General features: G+C 41.0%; 2 protein-coding genes across 2 annotated transcripts; both read left to right on the plus strand.

Moving 5' to 3' along the window:
- The first annotated feature begins 1347 nt into the window (after nucleotides 1–1347).
- On the plus strand, nucleotides 1348–9821 carry LOC142955969 (uncharacterized). Its single transcript, XM_076097236.1, has 2 exons — nucleotides 1348–3117; nucleotides 7304–9821. Exons 1-2 carry the CDS (start codon nucleotides 1450–1452, stop codon nucleotides 9086–9088), a joined length of 3453 nt encoding a protein of 1150 aa, XP_075953351.1. The 5' UTR covers nucleotides 1348–1449; the 3' UTR covers nucleotides 9089–9821.
- A 3314-nt stretch (nucleotides 9822–13135) lies between these two features.
- LOC142956380 (tripartite motif-containing protein 16-like) lies at nucleotides 13136–15664 on the plus strand. The gene has a single exon (XM_076097940.1). It carries the CDS (start codon nucleotides 13251–13253, stop codon nucleotides 14928–14930), a length of 1680 nt encoding a protein of 559 aa, XP_075954055.1. The 5' UTR covers nucleotides 13136–13250; the 3' UTR covers nucleotides 14931–15664.
- The last annotated feature ends 1623 nt before the right edge of the window (nucleotides 15665–17287 follow it).

Genomic DNA, 17287 nt, shown 5'->3' on the forward strand with positions numbered 1-17287 from the left:
CTGGTGTTCAGCTAGTACAGAAGCTTCGCATGTACTGCTTCCCTTTCCCGCTAGTCTGCTGTCTGATTGTGAGGTCAGGCTGATCTGATATCAGCTGTTTGGCTGCAGAATCTCCGCCAAAGTTCTCCTCTCAAACGGGTCTTGGAGGAGCAGCGCTGGCGCTGCGCTCGCCTGTAGAGACTTCTCCTGACGAGAACGCGCAGCTAGGGGGGCCAAATCGTTTTGGCCCCACGCTGAATCTATTTGAGGGCGCTGATTGGCTAAATTGTATGTCACTCATTTATATCTTTAATCAGCAATTGGCTAAACTGCTTCATAGACCCGCCTCTTTTGGGCCAAAACGATTTGGCCCCCCTAGCTGCGCGTTATGAGACGTGTCGTGCACACAGGCGAGAGGACGAGCAGGAAAAGCATATATTTTGCGCAGATATAATATTCTTTGTCAATAAAGAAAGGAGCATGGAGTTTGTCTTTACAGCATTTGGTAAGTCAACTGCGTTTGTTTTTTTACATCTAATATCTGAATGGCCCGTGCCCTTCAGTGTGTAGCAGAATGCGTGTTGCTGCTGTTGTTTTCCCGTTAAGCTAGTTAGCGTAGCCTCCCAGAACACTTGCGGAGCTGTTTTTTGTTGTCGTTGTTTTTGTTCCGGTTCAGAGGTCACACAGACCGTTGTCTCCTACATGAGCGCAGAACACATTATATTTCCTACAATTTAAGCTTCTGCATTTTCCAAATGCACTAGTATTATTCAAACGTATTGTTCGGTTTGTAAGCCTCGTACCGAACGGTTTAATACGAATACGTATATAGTTACAGCCCTAGAAACGAATAATAACCGTATAGCTGTGGCGTCATCATGAGGTTATAAGGTGGCATTTCAGCTGCAGGACAGCAGTGAAGGCCCAGGTATAAAATGCACAGCCCGCCACTGCTTTTGAGACAAATGTTTAAAAGTTGATCATTAAATATGAGAGAAAGGTATTATACGTCAATTTAAATGTTTCATATTAGTTTAATTTGATAACTCTTTTGTCAGCCAGCTGTTTTTAAGCAGTGAAAGAAAACTGAACAGAATTAGTCTTTTGATGGCTTCATGTTTGTCTATAACTCTTCCTCTGAGGAGACAAGAAATATTTAACAACTAAAGAAATGAAATGTTTTCAAACGTGGAGCAGGTTTTAACCGAGGCTCTGTTTGAAACAGCTTGATAACCCCTCCTTCTTCCTCCTGCTCTCAAACACAGCCGGCTCCACTCTGTCCACATATCTCCTTGTTCCCTCCCCTTCAGATCTACAGTTTTAAAGATGGGTGTAACCAACATGGTGGTGAAGCGATGGAGCTGACAGCCTCCATTCACTGAACAAACACATGTTGTTCAGATCAGAAGTCAAAGCAGAGTCGCTTCTAGTGAAGTGAAACTCAGACAGTCGTTGTTACTGAGAGGTGAAATGGCACAGAAAGGAGTTCAGCTGGATCGGGAAACCTTCTCTTGTTCCATCTGTCTGGATCTACTGAAGGATCCGGTGACTACTCCCTGTGGACACAGCTACTGCATGAACTGTATTGAAAGACACTGGGATGAAGAGGATGTGAAGAAACTCCACAGCTGCCCTCAGTGTAGGCAGACCTTCACACCGAGGCCTGTCCTGCTGAAAAACACCATGTTAGCATTTGTTCTGGAGGAGCTGAAGAAGACTGGACTCCAAGCTGCTCCTGCTGATCACTGCTATGCTGGACCTGAAGATGTGTCCTGTGATGTCTGCACTGGGAGGAAACGGAAAGCCATCAAGTCCTGTCTGCAATGTGTGATCTCTTATTGTGAGAAACACCTCCAGCCTCATTATGAATTCCCTGCCTTTGAGAAACACAAGCTGGTGGACCCCTCCAAGAAGCTCCAGGAGAACATCTGCTCTCGTCACGATGAGGTGATGAAGATGTTCTGCCGTACTGATCAGCAGTGTATCTGTTACCTCTGCTTAATGGATGAACACAAAGGCCACGACACAGTCTCAGCTGCAGCAGAAAGGACTGAGAGGCAGAGAGAGCTGGAGGTGAGTCGACTAAACATCCAGCAGAGAATCCAGGACAGAGAGAAAGACGTGAAGCTGCTTCAACAGGAGGTGGAGGCCGTCAATCGCTCTGCCGACGAAGCGGTGAAGGACAGCGAGAAGATCTTCACCGAGCTGATCCGTCTCATGGAGAAAAGAAGCTCCGATGTGAAGCAGCAGGTCAGATCCCAGCAGAAAAGTGAAGTGAGTCGAGTCAAAGAGCTTCAGGAGAAGCTGGAGCAGGAGATCTCTGAGCTGAAGAGGAAAGACGCTGAGCTGAAGCTGCTCTCACACACAGAGGATCACAACCAGTTTCTACACAACTACCCCTCACTGTCACCACTCAGAGAACCTACAGACTCGTCCGGCATCGATATCCGTCCTCTGAGCTACTTTGAGGACGTGACGGCGGCTGTGTCAGAAGTCAGAGATAAACTACAGGACGTTCTGAGAGAGAAGTGGACAAACGTCTCACTGGCAGTGACTGAAGTGGACGTTTTACTGTCACCTTCACGAGCAGAGCCCAAGACCAGAGCTGAGTTCTTAAGATATTCACGTGACATCACACTGGATCCAAACACAGCAAACACAGATCTGTTATTATCTGAGGGGAACAGAAAAGCAACATTAATGAGTGAACAACAGTCTTATTCTAGTCACCCAGACAGATTCACTACATGGTGTCAGGTCCTGAGTAGAGAGAGTCTGACTGGACGTTGTTACTGGGAGGTGGAGAGGAGAGGAAGAGTTCATGTAGCAGTCGCATACAAGAATATCATCAGAACAGGGAGCTCTATTGAATGTGTGTTTGGATACAATGACAAATCTTGGGTGTTACATTGTGACAAAAACAGTTTTACATTTTGGTACAACTTTATCCAAACTCCCGTCTCTGGTCCTCAGTCCTCCAGAGTAGGAGTGTACCTGGATCACAGAGCAGGTATTCTGTCTTTCTACAGCGTCTCTGAAACCATGACTCTCCTCCACAGAGTCCAGACCACATTCACTCAGCCTCTCTATGCTGGACTCAGGTTTTATAATATGTATGGAGACACTGCTGAGTTCTGTAAACTAAAATAGACAGAAGTGATTTAATGAACAGCAAATTCATTTTTGTGTCTTAATCCTGAAACTCATTTTGTCTCCATCATTGTCGCTTAATTGCTGATTTTTCTTCAGCTGTCAATCAAACATGGTGGGCGGTGCTTTGACATCTTCTCATTATTGTTGTGTAAATGTTTGAGTGTCTTTAGGTGGAGCTCCTTCCTGTGTCTGTTTAGTCATGGAGGCTATCACTGCTCATGATGATCTTTGTTGACCTGAACTGATATTTCTCTTCATGAAAATGTAAACTGCTCTGAGGTTTAAATGTTTGATAAATATTAGTATTGATGTATTTGTTAGTTGTTGTTTCTCTTCCACTGCATGGCTCTTAAAGAGAGAAATCACCAGAGCTTCTTTTATCAAAGAGATTTAGTTCTCAGCACTCTTTGTAAAGATTTCTTTGAGTGAAATTATGTTTATTTTCTATAACAGATTAAATGTTGTTCTTGTTTTATTAATTGTTGTACAAAAGAGGTACTATGATGTATTATATAACTAATTATTATAATCATAATCAATAAGTAAATCATTCATTATTCTCTTTACATAACTGAGATTCTGGTCAAACAAATAGATTATGAGGATGAAGTGAATGTGTTCATGAAATCATTGAACAAGAGTCATTGAACAGACTTTACTGATGGGATGTGAACAAACTGAAGGTTTACATGATGAATAAAGTATTTCTTGATTCAAGAATGAACAAAGTCTTTTCTTCTTGTCTTATTTACAGGGTTTCATACAAAGCTGATGGAGAAAATGTGAAACTAATATGAGAGAATAACTGAGTCAGTTTTCCTCCTGAAACACCGCAAAGTACAGAGTTCATGTTTATCACTTTTTATGACTTATTTCGACATAATCAATTATTCGAGCATGTTATGTGTGAAAACAAAACAAAACAGTCGCACCAGCAAAGGAAGAGAGCGACTCCATGTGAAGGTGAGCTTTGATAGCAGGAACCACACGGGGCCTTTTGCTCATGAAGCTTGGGACCCGCATCCTGCAAGACAAAGAGCCAGTGAGACAGAAGAGACATGGACATCTAAGGAAAGGAGGAGAGATTCAGCAGCTGCTCATGATGAGCTCAGGTTATGTCTGATTGTCAACATGAGTTCCTTTATAATCAGGACATTTACCTCTACAGTATTTACCAAATCTCTAGAAACTGGAATATTACCAAATGAGCAGAAAGTAGCACCTGTGGGTAAATGTGAAGTCCATTCAACAACTACCTCCCTCTTTCTGTCCCTCCATGTTTCTCAAAGAATTTGGTAAAGTTGGTTTACAATAAAATGCAGGAGTGGAACTTCCTGTATTACCAGCAGTGTGGATTCTGAAAAAAAAGGTTTGACATAATCGTCTGTGCTTCAAAATTGTTGCTTTAAAAAACAAACAATATGCTTTATGAATATTTAGTATTTGACTCTGTTAATCAAACCAATTTACAAAATGGTTCCAATTAAAAAAACATCTCTCAATGTCAAAAAATCACATTTGCTGAAACTCTTTAGTGAATAAGTGAATTAGCCACAGGTCTCATCCACAGGTTTCCTTTGAGTCCTGATTGATGAAACTGAGCTTGAAGAGTCATATTCTGTTTGTTTTCAATAAAACATCTAAATCAACATCGTTGGCAAGTTTCAAAGTTTGCTTCACCAAAAGTGTTCAACAACTTTCTACACTGAAAAAAATGATTTGGCACCCCTGTAAATGTTACATGTGTTAATCTAGTTTATTTCATTGATTTTAATGTGTAATTGAATCCTACGTATCTTTTTAAATTAATCTTAAAATGTACTGCGCTCGTTTAAAATGAGTTAATTCCATTCAGGTAAAAGTAATGAGAAAGAAATATGTACAATTTAATTTCCACACGCTTTCCTGTCTGCGCATGGGCAGACTGCTAGAAATTCAAATTCTGGAGGCGGGGATTTTTATAACCATATGTGTGTTGTATTTGTTCTAAAACAGAGTTTTCTTTACACTTTAAAACAGTGTTTGATAGAAAAAATACTACTTTAGCTAACGTCACAACAGCTAACGTTACAACAGCTAGCTTAGTTGTGTAGTAACATAATGTGAAGGTGATATGTATGTTAACATTAAGCTAACATGATTTTGCTCTCAAGTGTAATGCTAGGTAAATTCAATTTTAGTAGCTTTTAGACTGTTTTAGTAGCTTGTGGACTTCACAAACATGCATGCAAATGTTAATGGACTATTTAATAAGTTGTAGACTGGCCATGCTGATTGCCAACTGTATATTCCTGACTGGTTGCAAGTATGTTTTTAAATCTTTTCAGTATGGTAGAATTAGACAAAACTAGACAAAGCTAACTGAAATCACGTTAGTAAATGGTGTTGAAGATGCTCTCAGACAGCAAGGGGTTAATGTTACTGTTGCAGCCCTGACATGGTAACGTTAACGTTATATTGCAGCAGCAAGCTGCCGGTAACGTTAACGTTATATATCAGTGGTGGGCCGTCAGGGCCTGCAATGCCTTCTCTGCTGGCCTAAACAGAATCACAAAGTTACAGCTATTTTATCATTTAATATTTTTTCTTCAATACACTACATGTATTTTAATTTATAAAAATATTTTTTCCATTATCTTATTTTCTCATTGCACAGCTACTGTCTTCCTCAGTTGCTCTGCTTCCAGTGCAGCTTGTTTTTAGTAGAGCTTTTATCCAATCAGATTTCAGCCCTGTGTCTCCAGGTAAGAACAGAGGCCAGAGGCCTGCAGACTCACAAGTGAATCCCTTTGCAGTTCAAGTGAATGGGGACGATATTGTTGATTGTCATCGTCTTCAACCAATCAGATCTTTAGTTTGACATGTTGGGCGTATTCTTTGACGTGCCAGAGCCTGCTAGCTGGCCTACAACTACGTCAGCATTAACACACAGCTCAGTTTCCAGGTGCAGCGCTGCAGTGAGGTGTAGCGTGTGCTGTGATTGGTCAGTGGGCGAGCACGTGACTATTGGAAAACGAAACCTAAGCAGAGGCTTAGTCGGAGTAGTAAGAGTTCAAATTGAAAGATATGGAAGAAATTATGACATTTTTTGCATTTTGCTTGGTGTAGATTATTATTATGTTTTACCTAGCTTTGTTTTTTTTTTAAATCAATGGCTGAATAAGGAGGAGAAACGGATTTGTGAGTTGGGATTTAACTGGGATGAAACTCTTTGTCAACAAAGAAAGGAGCATGGAGTTTGTCTTTACAGCATTTGGTAAATCAACTGCGTTTGTTTTTTTTACATCTAATATCTGAATGGCCCGTGCCCTTCAGTGTGTAGCAGAATGCGTGTTGCTGCTGTTGTTTTCCCGTTAAGCTAGTTAGCGTAGCCTCCCAGAACACTTGCGGAGCTGTTTTTTGTTGTCGTTGTTTTTGTTCCGGTTCAGAGGTCACACAGACCGTTGTCTCCTACATGAGCGCAGAACACATTATATTTCCTACAATTTAAGCTTCTGCATTTTCCAAATGCACGAGTATTATTCAAACGTATTGTTCGGTTTGTAAGCCTCGTACCGAACGGTTTAATACGAATACGTATATAGTTACAGCCCTAGAAACGAATAATAACCGTATAGCTGTGGCGTCATCATGAGGTTATAAGGTGGTATTTCAGCTGCAGGACAGCAGTGAAGGCCCAGGTATAAAATGCACAGCCCGCCACTGCTTTTGAGACAAATGTTTAAAAGTTGATCATTAAATATGAGAGAAAGGTATTATACGTCAATTTAAATGTTTCATATTAGTTTAATTTGATAACTCTTTTGTCAGCCAGCTGTTTTTAAGCAGTGAAATAAAACTGAACAGAATTAGTCTTTTGATGGCTTCATGTTTGTCTATAACTCTTCCTCTGAGGAGACAAGAAATATTTAACAACTAAAGAAATGAAATGTTTTCAAACGTGGAGCAGGTTTTAACCGAGGCTCTGTTTGTAAATGAGGAAACAAAGTTCACATTCACAGCGCTGCTCCTCTTCCTGGAATGAAGCACAGCTTGATAACCCCTCCTTCTTCCTCCTGCTCTCAAACACAGCCGGCTCCACTCTGTCCACATATCTCCTTGTTCCCTCCCCTTCAGATCTACAGTTTTAAAGATGGGTGTAACCAACATGGTGGTGAAGCGATAGAGCTGACAGCCTCCATTCACTGAACAAACACATGTTGTTCAGATCAGAAGTCAAAGCAGAGTCGCTTCTAGTGAAGTGAAACTCAGACAGTCGTTGTTACTGAGAGGTGAAATGGCGCAGAAAGGAGTTCAGCTGGATCGGGAAACCTTCTCTTGTTCCATCTGTCTGGATCTACTGAAGGATCCGGTGACTACTCCCTGTGGACACAGCTACTGCATGAACTGTATTAAAAGCTTCTGGGATGAAGAGGATGTGAAGAAACTCCACAGCTGCCCTCAGTGTAGGCAGACCTTCACACCGAGGCCTCTCCTGCTGAAAAACACCATGTTAGCAGTTTTAGTGGAGGAGCTGAAGAAGACTGGACTCCAAGCTGCTCCTGCTGACCACTGCTATGCTGGACCTGAAGATGTGTCCTGTGATGTCTGCACTGGGAGGAAACTGAAAGCCTTCAAGTCCTGTCTCGTCTGTCTGGCCTCTTATTGTGAGAAACACCTCCAGCCTCATTATGACGCGACTCCATTAACAAAACACAAGCTGGTGGACCCCTCCAAGAAGCTCCAGGAGAACATCTGCTCTCGTCACGATGAGGTGATGAAGATGTTCTGCCGTACTGATCAGCAGTGTATCTGTTACCTCTGCTCTGTGGATGAACACAAAGGCCACGACACAGTCTCAGCTGCAGCAGAAAGGACTGAGAGGCAGAGAGAGCTGGAGGTGAGTCGACTAAACATCCAGCAGAGAATCCAGGACAGAGAGAAAGACGTGAAGCTGCTTCAACAGGAGGTGGAGGCCGTCAATCGCTCTGCCGACGAAGCGGTGAAGGACAGCGAGAAGATCTTCACTGAGCTGATCCGTCTCATGGAGAAAAGAAGCTCCGATGTGAAGCAGCAGGTCAGATCCCAGCAGAAAAGTGAAGTGAGTCGAGTCAAAGAGCTTCAGGAGAAGCTGGAGCAGGAGATCTCTGAGCTGAAGAGGAAAGACGCTGAGCTGAAGCTGCTCTCACACACAGAGGATCACAACCAGTTTCTACACAACTACCCCTCACTGTCACCACTCAGAGAACCTACAGACTCGTCCGGCATCGATATCCGTCCTCTGAGCTACTTTGAGGACGTGACGGCGGCTGTGTCAGAAGTCAGAGATAAACTACAGGACGTTCTGAGAGAGAAGTGGACAAACGTCTCACTGGCAGTGACTGAAGTGGACGTTTTACTGTCACATCCACAAGCAGAGCCCAAGACCAGAGCTGAGTTCTTAAGATATTCAAGTGACATCACACTGGATCCAAACACAGCACAGACACAGCTGTTATTATCTGAGGGGAACAGAAAAGCAACATTAATGAGAGAACAACAGTCTTATTCTAGTCACCCAGACAGATTCACTTCATGTTTTCAGGTCCTGAGTAGAGAGAGTCTGACTGGACGTTGTTACTGGGAGGTGGAGTGGAGAGGAGCAGGAGTTTTTGTAGCAGTCGCATACAAGAATATCAGCAGAACAGAGAGCTGGAATGAATGTGTGTTTGGATGGAATGACAAATCTTGGGCGTTAGATTGTAACAAAAACAGTTTTACATTTTTCTACAACAAAATCCAAACTCCCGTCTCTGGTCCTCAGTCCTCCAGAGTAGGAGTGTACCTGGATCACAGAGCAGGTATTCTGTCTTTCTACAGCGTCTCTGAAACCATGACTCTCCTCCACAGAGTCCAGACCACATTCACTCAGCCTCTCTATGCTGGACTTGCGATTTATTCTGATGGACACACTGCTGAGTTCTGTAAACTAAAATAGTCAGAAGTGATTTAAGGAACAGCAAATTAATTTTTGTGTCTTAATCCTGAAACTCATTTTGTCTCCATCATTGTCGCTTAATTGCTGATGTTTCTTCACCTGTCAATCAAACATGGTGGGCGGTGCTTTGACATCTTCTCATTATTGTTGTGTAAATGTTTGAGTGTCTTTAGGTGGAGCTCCTTTCTGTGTCTGTTTAGCCATGGAGGCTATCACTGCTCATGATGATCTTTGTTGACCTGAACTGATATTTCTCTTCATGAAAATGTAAACTGCTCTGAGGTTTAAATGTTTGATAAATATTAGTATTGATGTATTTGTTAGTTGTTGTTTCTCTTCCACTGCATGGCTCTTAAAGAGAGAAATCACCAGAGCTTCTTTTATCAAAGAGATTTAGTTCTCAGCACTCTTTGTAAAGATTTCTTTAATGAAATTATGTTTATTTTCTATATCAGATTAAATGTTGTTCTTGTTGTTTTATTAATCGTTGTACAAAAGAGGTACTATGATGTATTATATAACTAATTATTATCATCATAATCAATAAGTAAATCATTCATTATTCTCTTTACATAACTGAGATTCTGGTCAAACAAATAGATGATGAGGATGAAGTGAATGTGTTGATGAAATCATTGAACAAGAGTCATTGAACAGACTTTACTGATGGGATGTGAACAAACTGAAAGTTTACATGATGAATAAAGTATTTCTTGATTCAAGAATGAACAAAGTATTTTCTTCTTGTCTTATTTACAGGGTTTCATACAAAGCTGATGGAGAAAATGTGAAACTAATATGAGAGAATAACTGAGTCAGTTTTCCTCCTGAAACACCACAAAGTACAGAGTTCATGTTCATCACTTTTTACGACTTATTTCGACATAATCAATTATTCGAGCATGTTATGTGTCAAAACAAAACAAAACAGTCGCACCAGCAAAGGAAGAGAGCGACTCCATGTGAAGGTGAGCTTTGATAGCAGGAACCACACGGGGCCTTTTGCTCATGAAGCTTGGGACCCGCATCCTGCAAGACAAAGAGCCAGTGAGACAGAAGAGACATGGACATCTAAGGAAAGGAGGAGAGATTCAGCAGCTGCTCATGATGAGCTCAGGTTATGTCTGATTGTCAACATGAGTTCCTTTATAATCAGGACATTTACCTCTACAGTATTTACCAAATCTCTAGAAACTGGAATATTACCAAATGAGCAGAAAGTAGCACCTGTGGGTAAATGTGAAGTCCATTCAACAACTACCTCCCTCTTTCTGTCCCTCCATGTTTCTCAAAGAATTTGGTAAAGTTGGTTTACAATAAAATGCAGGAGTGGAACTTCCTGTATTACCAGCAGTGTGGATTCTGAAAAAAAAGGTTTGACATAATCGTCTGTGCTTCAAAATTGTTGCTTTAAAAAACAAACAATATGCTTTATGAATATTTAGTATTTGACTCTGTTAATCAAACCAATTTACAAAATGGTTCCAATTAAAAAAACATCTCTCAATGTCAAAAAATCACATTTGCTGAAACTCTTTAGTGAATAAGTGAATTAGCCACAGGTCTCATCCACAGGTTTCCTTTGAGTCCTGATTGATGAAACTGAGCTTGAAGAGTCATATTCTGTTTGTTTTCAATAAAACATCTAAATCAACATCGTTGGCAAGTTTCAAAGTTTGCTTCACCAAAAGTGTTCAACAACTTTCTACACTGAAAAAAATGATTCGGCACCCCTTAATCCAGTTTATTTCATTGATTTTAATGTGTAATTGAATCCTACGTATCTTTTTAAATTAATCTTAAAATGTACTGCGCTCGTTTAAAATGAGTTAATTCCATTCAGGTAAAAGTAATGAGAAAAACATATGTACAATTTAATTTCCACACGCTTTCCTGTCTGCGCATGGGCAGACTGCTAGAAATTCAAATTCTGAAGGCGGGGATTTTTATAACCATATGTGTGTTGTATTTGTTCTAAAATAGAGTTTTCTTTACACTTTAAAACAGTGTTTGATAGAAAAAATACTACTTTAGCTAACGTTACAACAGCTAACGTTACAACAGCTAACGTTACAACAGCTAGCTTAGTTTTGTAGTAAACAGTGGCGGCTGGTGGAAAGTTTTCTAGGTAGGGCCATCCTATCAATTTCAGCAAACATCCCAGAATGATTTAATGCAAAAAATTTAAAGTATCAAACACGCATTACTACTTTGCAGTTAAATATTTAACATTTATTCCAACACGAAAAAAAGCAGTAAATAACACTTATATAATATAACATGTGTATTTATTGAGATGCCCCTATGGACCTTGTTATAGAAGGTAAAGATCAGGAGAAGTAAACATGAAGTGTAATTATGAATACTGATGTTAAATTAAGCTATGATGAGTTTTCACTGTTAATTTACCATCTCAATTACATGTTGATGCCTCCATGGCCAAGTTATGCGGATGAGACTGAGGAGAACTATGTAGAAGAAAAGATGTTCACTTTGCCTGATATGTAGCTTGACAGAGTTCTCCATGTGTGTCCTGGTGTTCTCATGTTTCCTTACCTCCTCATCCCTCACTCCCTAACTGTCCGTGCTGGATCTGTCCCCGTTGTTTTAAAAAGCTAAATAAGTTATTAGCATGACGTCATCCAGCTAGCCAAACCTGTCTGGTGTTCAGCTAGTACAGAAGCTTCGCATGTACTGCTTCCCTTTCCCGCTAGTCTGCTGTCTGATTGTGAGGTCAGGCTGATCTGATATCAGCTGTTTGGCTGCAGAATCTCCGCCAAAGTTCTCCTCTCAAACGGGTCTTGGAGGAGCAGCGCTGGCGCTGCGCTCGCCTGTAGAGACTTCTCCTGACGAGAACGCGCAGCTAGGGGGGCCAAATCGTTTTGGCCCCACGCTGAATCTATTTGAGGGCGCTGATTGGCTAAATTGTATGTCACTCATTTATATCTTTAATCAGCAATTGGCTAAACTGCTTCATAGACCCGCCTCTTTTGGGCCAAAACGATTTGGCCCCCCTAGCTGCGCGTTATGAGACGTGTCGTGCACACAGGCGAGAGGACGAGCAGGAAAAGCATATATTTTGCGCAGATATCATATTCTTTGTCAACAAAGAAAGGAGCATGGAGTTTGTCTTTACAGCATTTGGTAAGTCAACTGCGTTTGTTTTTTTACATCTAATATCTGAATGGCCCGTGCCCTTCAGTGTGTAGCAGAATGCGTGTTGCTGCTGTTGTTTTCCCGTTAAGCGAGTTAGCGTAGCCTCCCAGAACACTTGCGGAGCTGTTTTTTGTTGTCGTTGTTTTTGTTCCGGTTCAGAGGTCACACAGACCGTTGTCTCCTACATGAGCGCAGAAAACATTATATTTCCTACAATTTAAGCTTCTGCATTTTCCAAATGCTCTAATATTATTCAAACGTATTGTTCGGTTCGTAAGCCTCGTACCGAACGGTTTAATACGAATACGTATATAGTTACAGCCCTAGAAACGAATAATAACCGTATAGCTGTGGCGTCATCATGAGGTTATAAGGTGGCATTTCAGCTGCAGGACAGCAGTGAAGGCCCAGGTATAAAATGCACAGCCCGCCACTGCTTTTGAGACAAATGTTTAAAAGTTGATCATTAAATATGAGAGAAAGGTATTATACAGCAATTTAAATGTTTCATATTAGTTTAATTTGATAACTCTTTTGTCAGCCAGCTGTTTTTAAGCAGTGAAAGAAAACTGAACAGAATTAGTCTTTTGATGGCTTCATGTTTGTCTATAACTCTTCCTCTGAGGAGACAAGAAATATTTAACAACTAAAGAAATGAAATGTTTTCAAACGTGGAGCAGGTTTTAACCGAGGCTCTGTTTGTAAATGAGGAAACAAAGTTCACATTCACAGCGCTGCTCCTCTTCCTGGAATGAAGCACAGCTTGATAACCCCTCCTTCTTCCTCCTGCTCTCAAACACAGCCAGCTCCACTCTGTCCACATATCTCCTTGTTCCCTCCCCTTCAGATCTACAGTTTTAAAGATGGTGTAACCAACATGGTGGTGAAGCGATAGAGCTGACAGCCTCCATTCACTGAACAAACACATGTTGTTCAGATCAGAAGTCAAAGCAGAGTCGCTTCTAGTGAAGTGAAACTCAGACGGTCGTTGTTACTGAGAGGTGAAATGGCGCAGAAAGGAGTTCAGCTGGATCAGGAAACCTTCTCTTGTTCCATCTGTCTGGATCTACTGAAGGATCCGGTGACTACTCCCTGTGGACACAGCTACTGCATGAACTGTATTAAAAGACACTGGGATGAAGAGGATGTGAAGAAACTCCACAGCTGCCCTCAGTGTAGGCAGACCTTCACACCGAGGCCTGTCCTGCTGAAAAACACCATGTTAGCAGTTTTAGTGGAGGAGCTGAAGAAGACTGGACTCCAAGCTGCTCCTGCTGATCACTGCTATGCTGGACCTGAAGATGTGTCCTGTGATGTCTGCACTGGGAGGAAACGGAAAGCCATCAAGTCCTGTCTGCAATGTGTGATCTCTTATTGTGAGAAACACCTCCAGCCTCATTATGAATTCCCTGCCTTTGAGAAACACAAGCTGGTGGACCCCTCCAAGAAGCTCCAGGAGAACATCTGCTCTCGTCACGATGAGGTGATGAAGATGTTCTGCCGTACTGATCAGCAGTGTATCTGTTCCCTCTGCTTAATGGATGAACACAAAGGCCACGACACAGTCTCAGCTGCAGCAGAAAGGACTGAGAGGCAGAGAGAGCTGGAGGTGAGTCGACTAAACATCCAGCAGAGAATCCAGGACAGAGAGAAAGACGTGAAGCTGCTTCAACAGGAGGTGGAGGCCGTCAATCGCTCCGCCGACGAAGCGGTGAAGGACAGCGAGAAGATCTTCACCGAGCTGATCCGTCTCATGGAGAAAAGAAGCTCCGATGTGAAGCAGCAGGTCAGATCCCAGCAGAAAAGTGAAGTGAGTCGAGTCAAAGAGCTTCAGGAGAAGCTGGAGCAGGAGATCTCTGAGCTGAAGAGGAAAGACGCTGAGCTGAAGCTGCTCTCACACACAGAGGATCACAACCAGTTTCTACACAACTACCCCTCACTGTCACCACTCAGAGAACCTACAGACTCGTCCGGCATCGATATCCGTCCTCTGAGCTACTTTGAGGACGTGACGGCGGCTGTGTCAGAAGTCAGAGATAAACTACAGGACGTTCTGAGAGACAAGTGGACAAACGTCTCACTGGCAGTGACTGAAGTGGACGTTTTACTGTCACCTTCACGAGCAGAGCCCAAGACCAGAGCTGAGTTCTTAAGATATTCACGTGAAATCACACTGGATCCAAACACAGCACACACAGATCTGTTATTATCTGAGGGGAACAGAAAAGCAACATTAATGAGAGAAGAACAGTCTTATTCTAGTCACCCAGACAGATTCACTACATGGTGTCAGGTCCTGAGTAGAGAGAGTCTGACTGGACGTTGTTACTGGGAGGTGGAGAGGAGAGGAAGAGTTCATGTAGCAGTCGCATACAAGAATATCAGCAGAACAGGGAGCTCTATTGAATGTGTGTTTGGATACAATGACAAATCTTGGGTGTTACATTGTGACAAAAACAGTTTTACATTTTGGTACAACTTTATCCAAACTCCCGTCTCTGGTCCTCAGTCCTCCAGAGTAGGAGTGTACCTGGATCACAGAGCAGGTATTCTGTCTTTCTTCAGCGTCTCTGAAACCATGACTCTCCTCTACAGAGTCCAGACCACATTCACTCAGCCTCTCTATGCTGGACTCAGGTTTTATAATATGTATGGAGACACTGCTGAGTTCTGTAAACTAAAATAGTCAGAAGTGATTTAAGGAACAGCAAATTCATTTTTGTGTTTTAATCCTGAAACTCATTTTGTCTCCATCATTGTCGCTTAATTGCTGATTTTTCTTCACCTGTCAATCAAACATGGTGGGCGGTGCTTTGACATCTTCTCATTATTGTTGTGTAAATGTTTGAGTGTCTTTAGGTGGAGCTCCTTTCTGTGTCTGTTTAGCCATGGAGGCTATCACTGCTCATGATGATCTTTGTTGACCTGAACTGATATTTCTCTTCATGAAAATGTAAACTGCTCTGAGGTTTAAATGTTTGATAAATATTAGTATTGATGTATTTGTTAGTTGTTGTTTCTCTTCCACTGCATGGCTCTTAAAGAGAGAAATCACCAGAGCTTCTTTTATCAAAGAGATTTAGTTCTCAGCACTCTTTGTAAAGATTTCTTTAAGTGAAATTATGTTTATTTTCTATATCAGATTAAATGTTGTTCTTGTTGTTTTCTTAATCGTTGTACAAAAGAGGTACTATGATGTATTATATAACTAATTATTATAATCATAATCAATAAGTAAATCATTCATTATTCTCTTTACATAACTGAGATTCTGGTCAAACAAATAGATTATGAGGATGAAGTGAATGTGTTCATGAAATCATTGAACAAGAGTCATTGAACAGACTTTACTGATGGGATGTGAACAAACTGAAGGTTTACATGATGAATAAAGTATTTCTTGATTCAAGAATGAACAAAGTCTTTTCTTCTTGTCTTATTTACAGGGTTTCATACAAAGCTGATGGAGAAAATGTGAAACTAATATGAGAGAATAACTGAGTCAGTTTTCCTCCTGAAACACCACAAAGTACAGAGTTCATGTTTATCACTTTTTACGACTTATTTCGACATAGTCAATTATTCGAGCATGTTATGTGTGAAAACAAAACAAAATAGTCACACCAGCAAAGGAAGAGAGCGACTCCATGTGAAGGTGAGCTTTGATAGCAGGAACCACACGGGGCCTTTTGCTCATGAAGCTTGGGACCCGCATCCTGCAAGACAAAGAGCCAGCGAGACAGAAGAGACATGGACATCTAAGGAAAGGAGGAGAGATTCAGCAGCTGCTCATGATGAGCTCAGGTTATGTCTGATTGTCAACATGAGTTCCTTTATAATCAGGACATTTACCTCTACAGTATTTACCAAATCTCTAGAAACTGGAATATTACCAAATGAGCAGAAAGTAGCACCTGTGGGTAAATGTGAAGTCCATTCAACAACTACCTCCCTCTTTCTGTCCCTCCATGTTTCTCAAAGAATTTGGTAAAGTTGGTTTACAATAAAATGCAGGAGTGGAACTTCCTGTATTACCAGCAGTGTGGATTCTGAAAAAAAAGGTTTGACATAATCGTCTGTGCTTCAAAATTGGTGCTTTAATAAAAAACAAGCAATATGCTTTATGAATATTTAGTATTTGACTCTGTTCATCAAACCAATTTACAAAATGGTTCCAATTAAAAAAAACATCTCTCAATGTCAAAAAATCACATTTGCTGAAACTCTTTAGTGAATAAGTGAATTAGCCACAGGTCTCATCCACAGGTTTCCTTTGAGTCCTGATTGATGAAACTCTGAGCTTGAAGAGTCATATTCTGTCTGTTTTCAATAAAACATCTAAATCAACATCGTTGGCAAGTTTAAAAGTTTGCTTCACCAAAAGTGTTCAACAACTTTCTACACTCAAAAAAATGATTCGGCACCCCTGTAAATGTTACATGTGTTAATCTCGTTTATTTCATTGATTTTAATGTGTAATTGAATCCTACGTATCTTTTTTAATTAATCTTAAAATGTACTGCGCTCGTTTAAAATGAGATAATTCCATTCAGGTAAAAGTAATGAGAAAGAAATATGTACAATTTAATTTCCACACGCTTTCCTGTCTGCGCATGGAGAGACTGCTAGAAATTCAAATTCTGAAGGCGGGGATTTTTATAACCATATGTGTGTTGTATTTGTTCTAAAACAGAGTTTTCTTTATACTTTAAAACAGTGTTTGATAGAAAAAATACTACTTTAGCTAACGTCACAACAGCTAACGTTACAACAGCTAGCTTAGTTGTGTAGTAACATAATGTGAAGGTGATATGTATGTTAACATTAAGCTAACATGATATTGCTCTCAAGTGTAATGCTAGGTGAATTCAATTTTAGTAGCTTTTAGACTGTTTTAGTAGCTTGTGGACTTCACAAACATGCAAATGTTAATGGACTATTTAATGAGCTGTAGACTGGCCACGCTGATTAACAACTGTATATTCCTGACTGGTTGCAAGTATTCTCTGCAGAGGTTTGGTGACACCGAATCAAGAGAAAACA

This window comes from Anarhichas minor, unplaced genomic scaffold, assembly GCF_050575085.1.
Source record: "Anarhichas minor isolate MPS153535 unplaced genomic scaffold, ASM5057508v1 ptg000024l, whole genome shotgun sequence".
Classification (NCBI taxonomy): domain Eukaryota; kingdom Metazoa; phylum Chordata; class Actinopteri; order Perciformes; family Anarhichadidae; genus Anarhichas; species Anarhichas minor.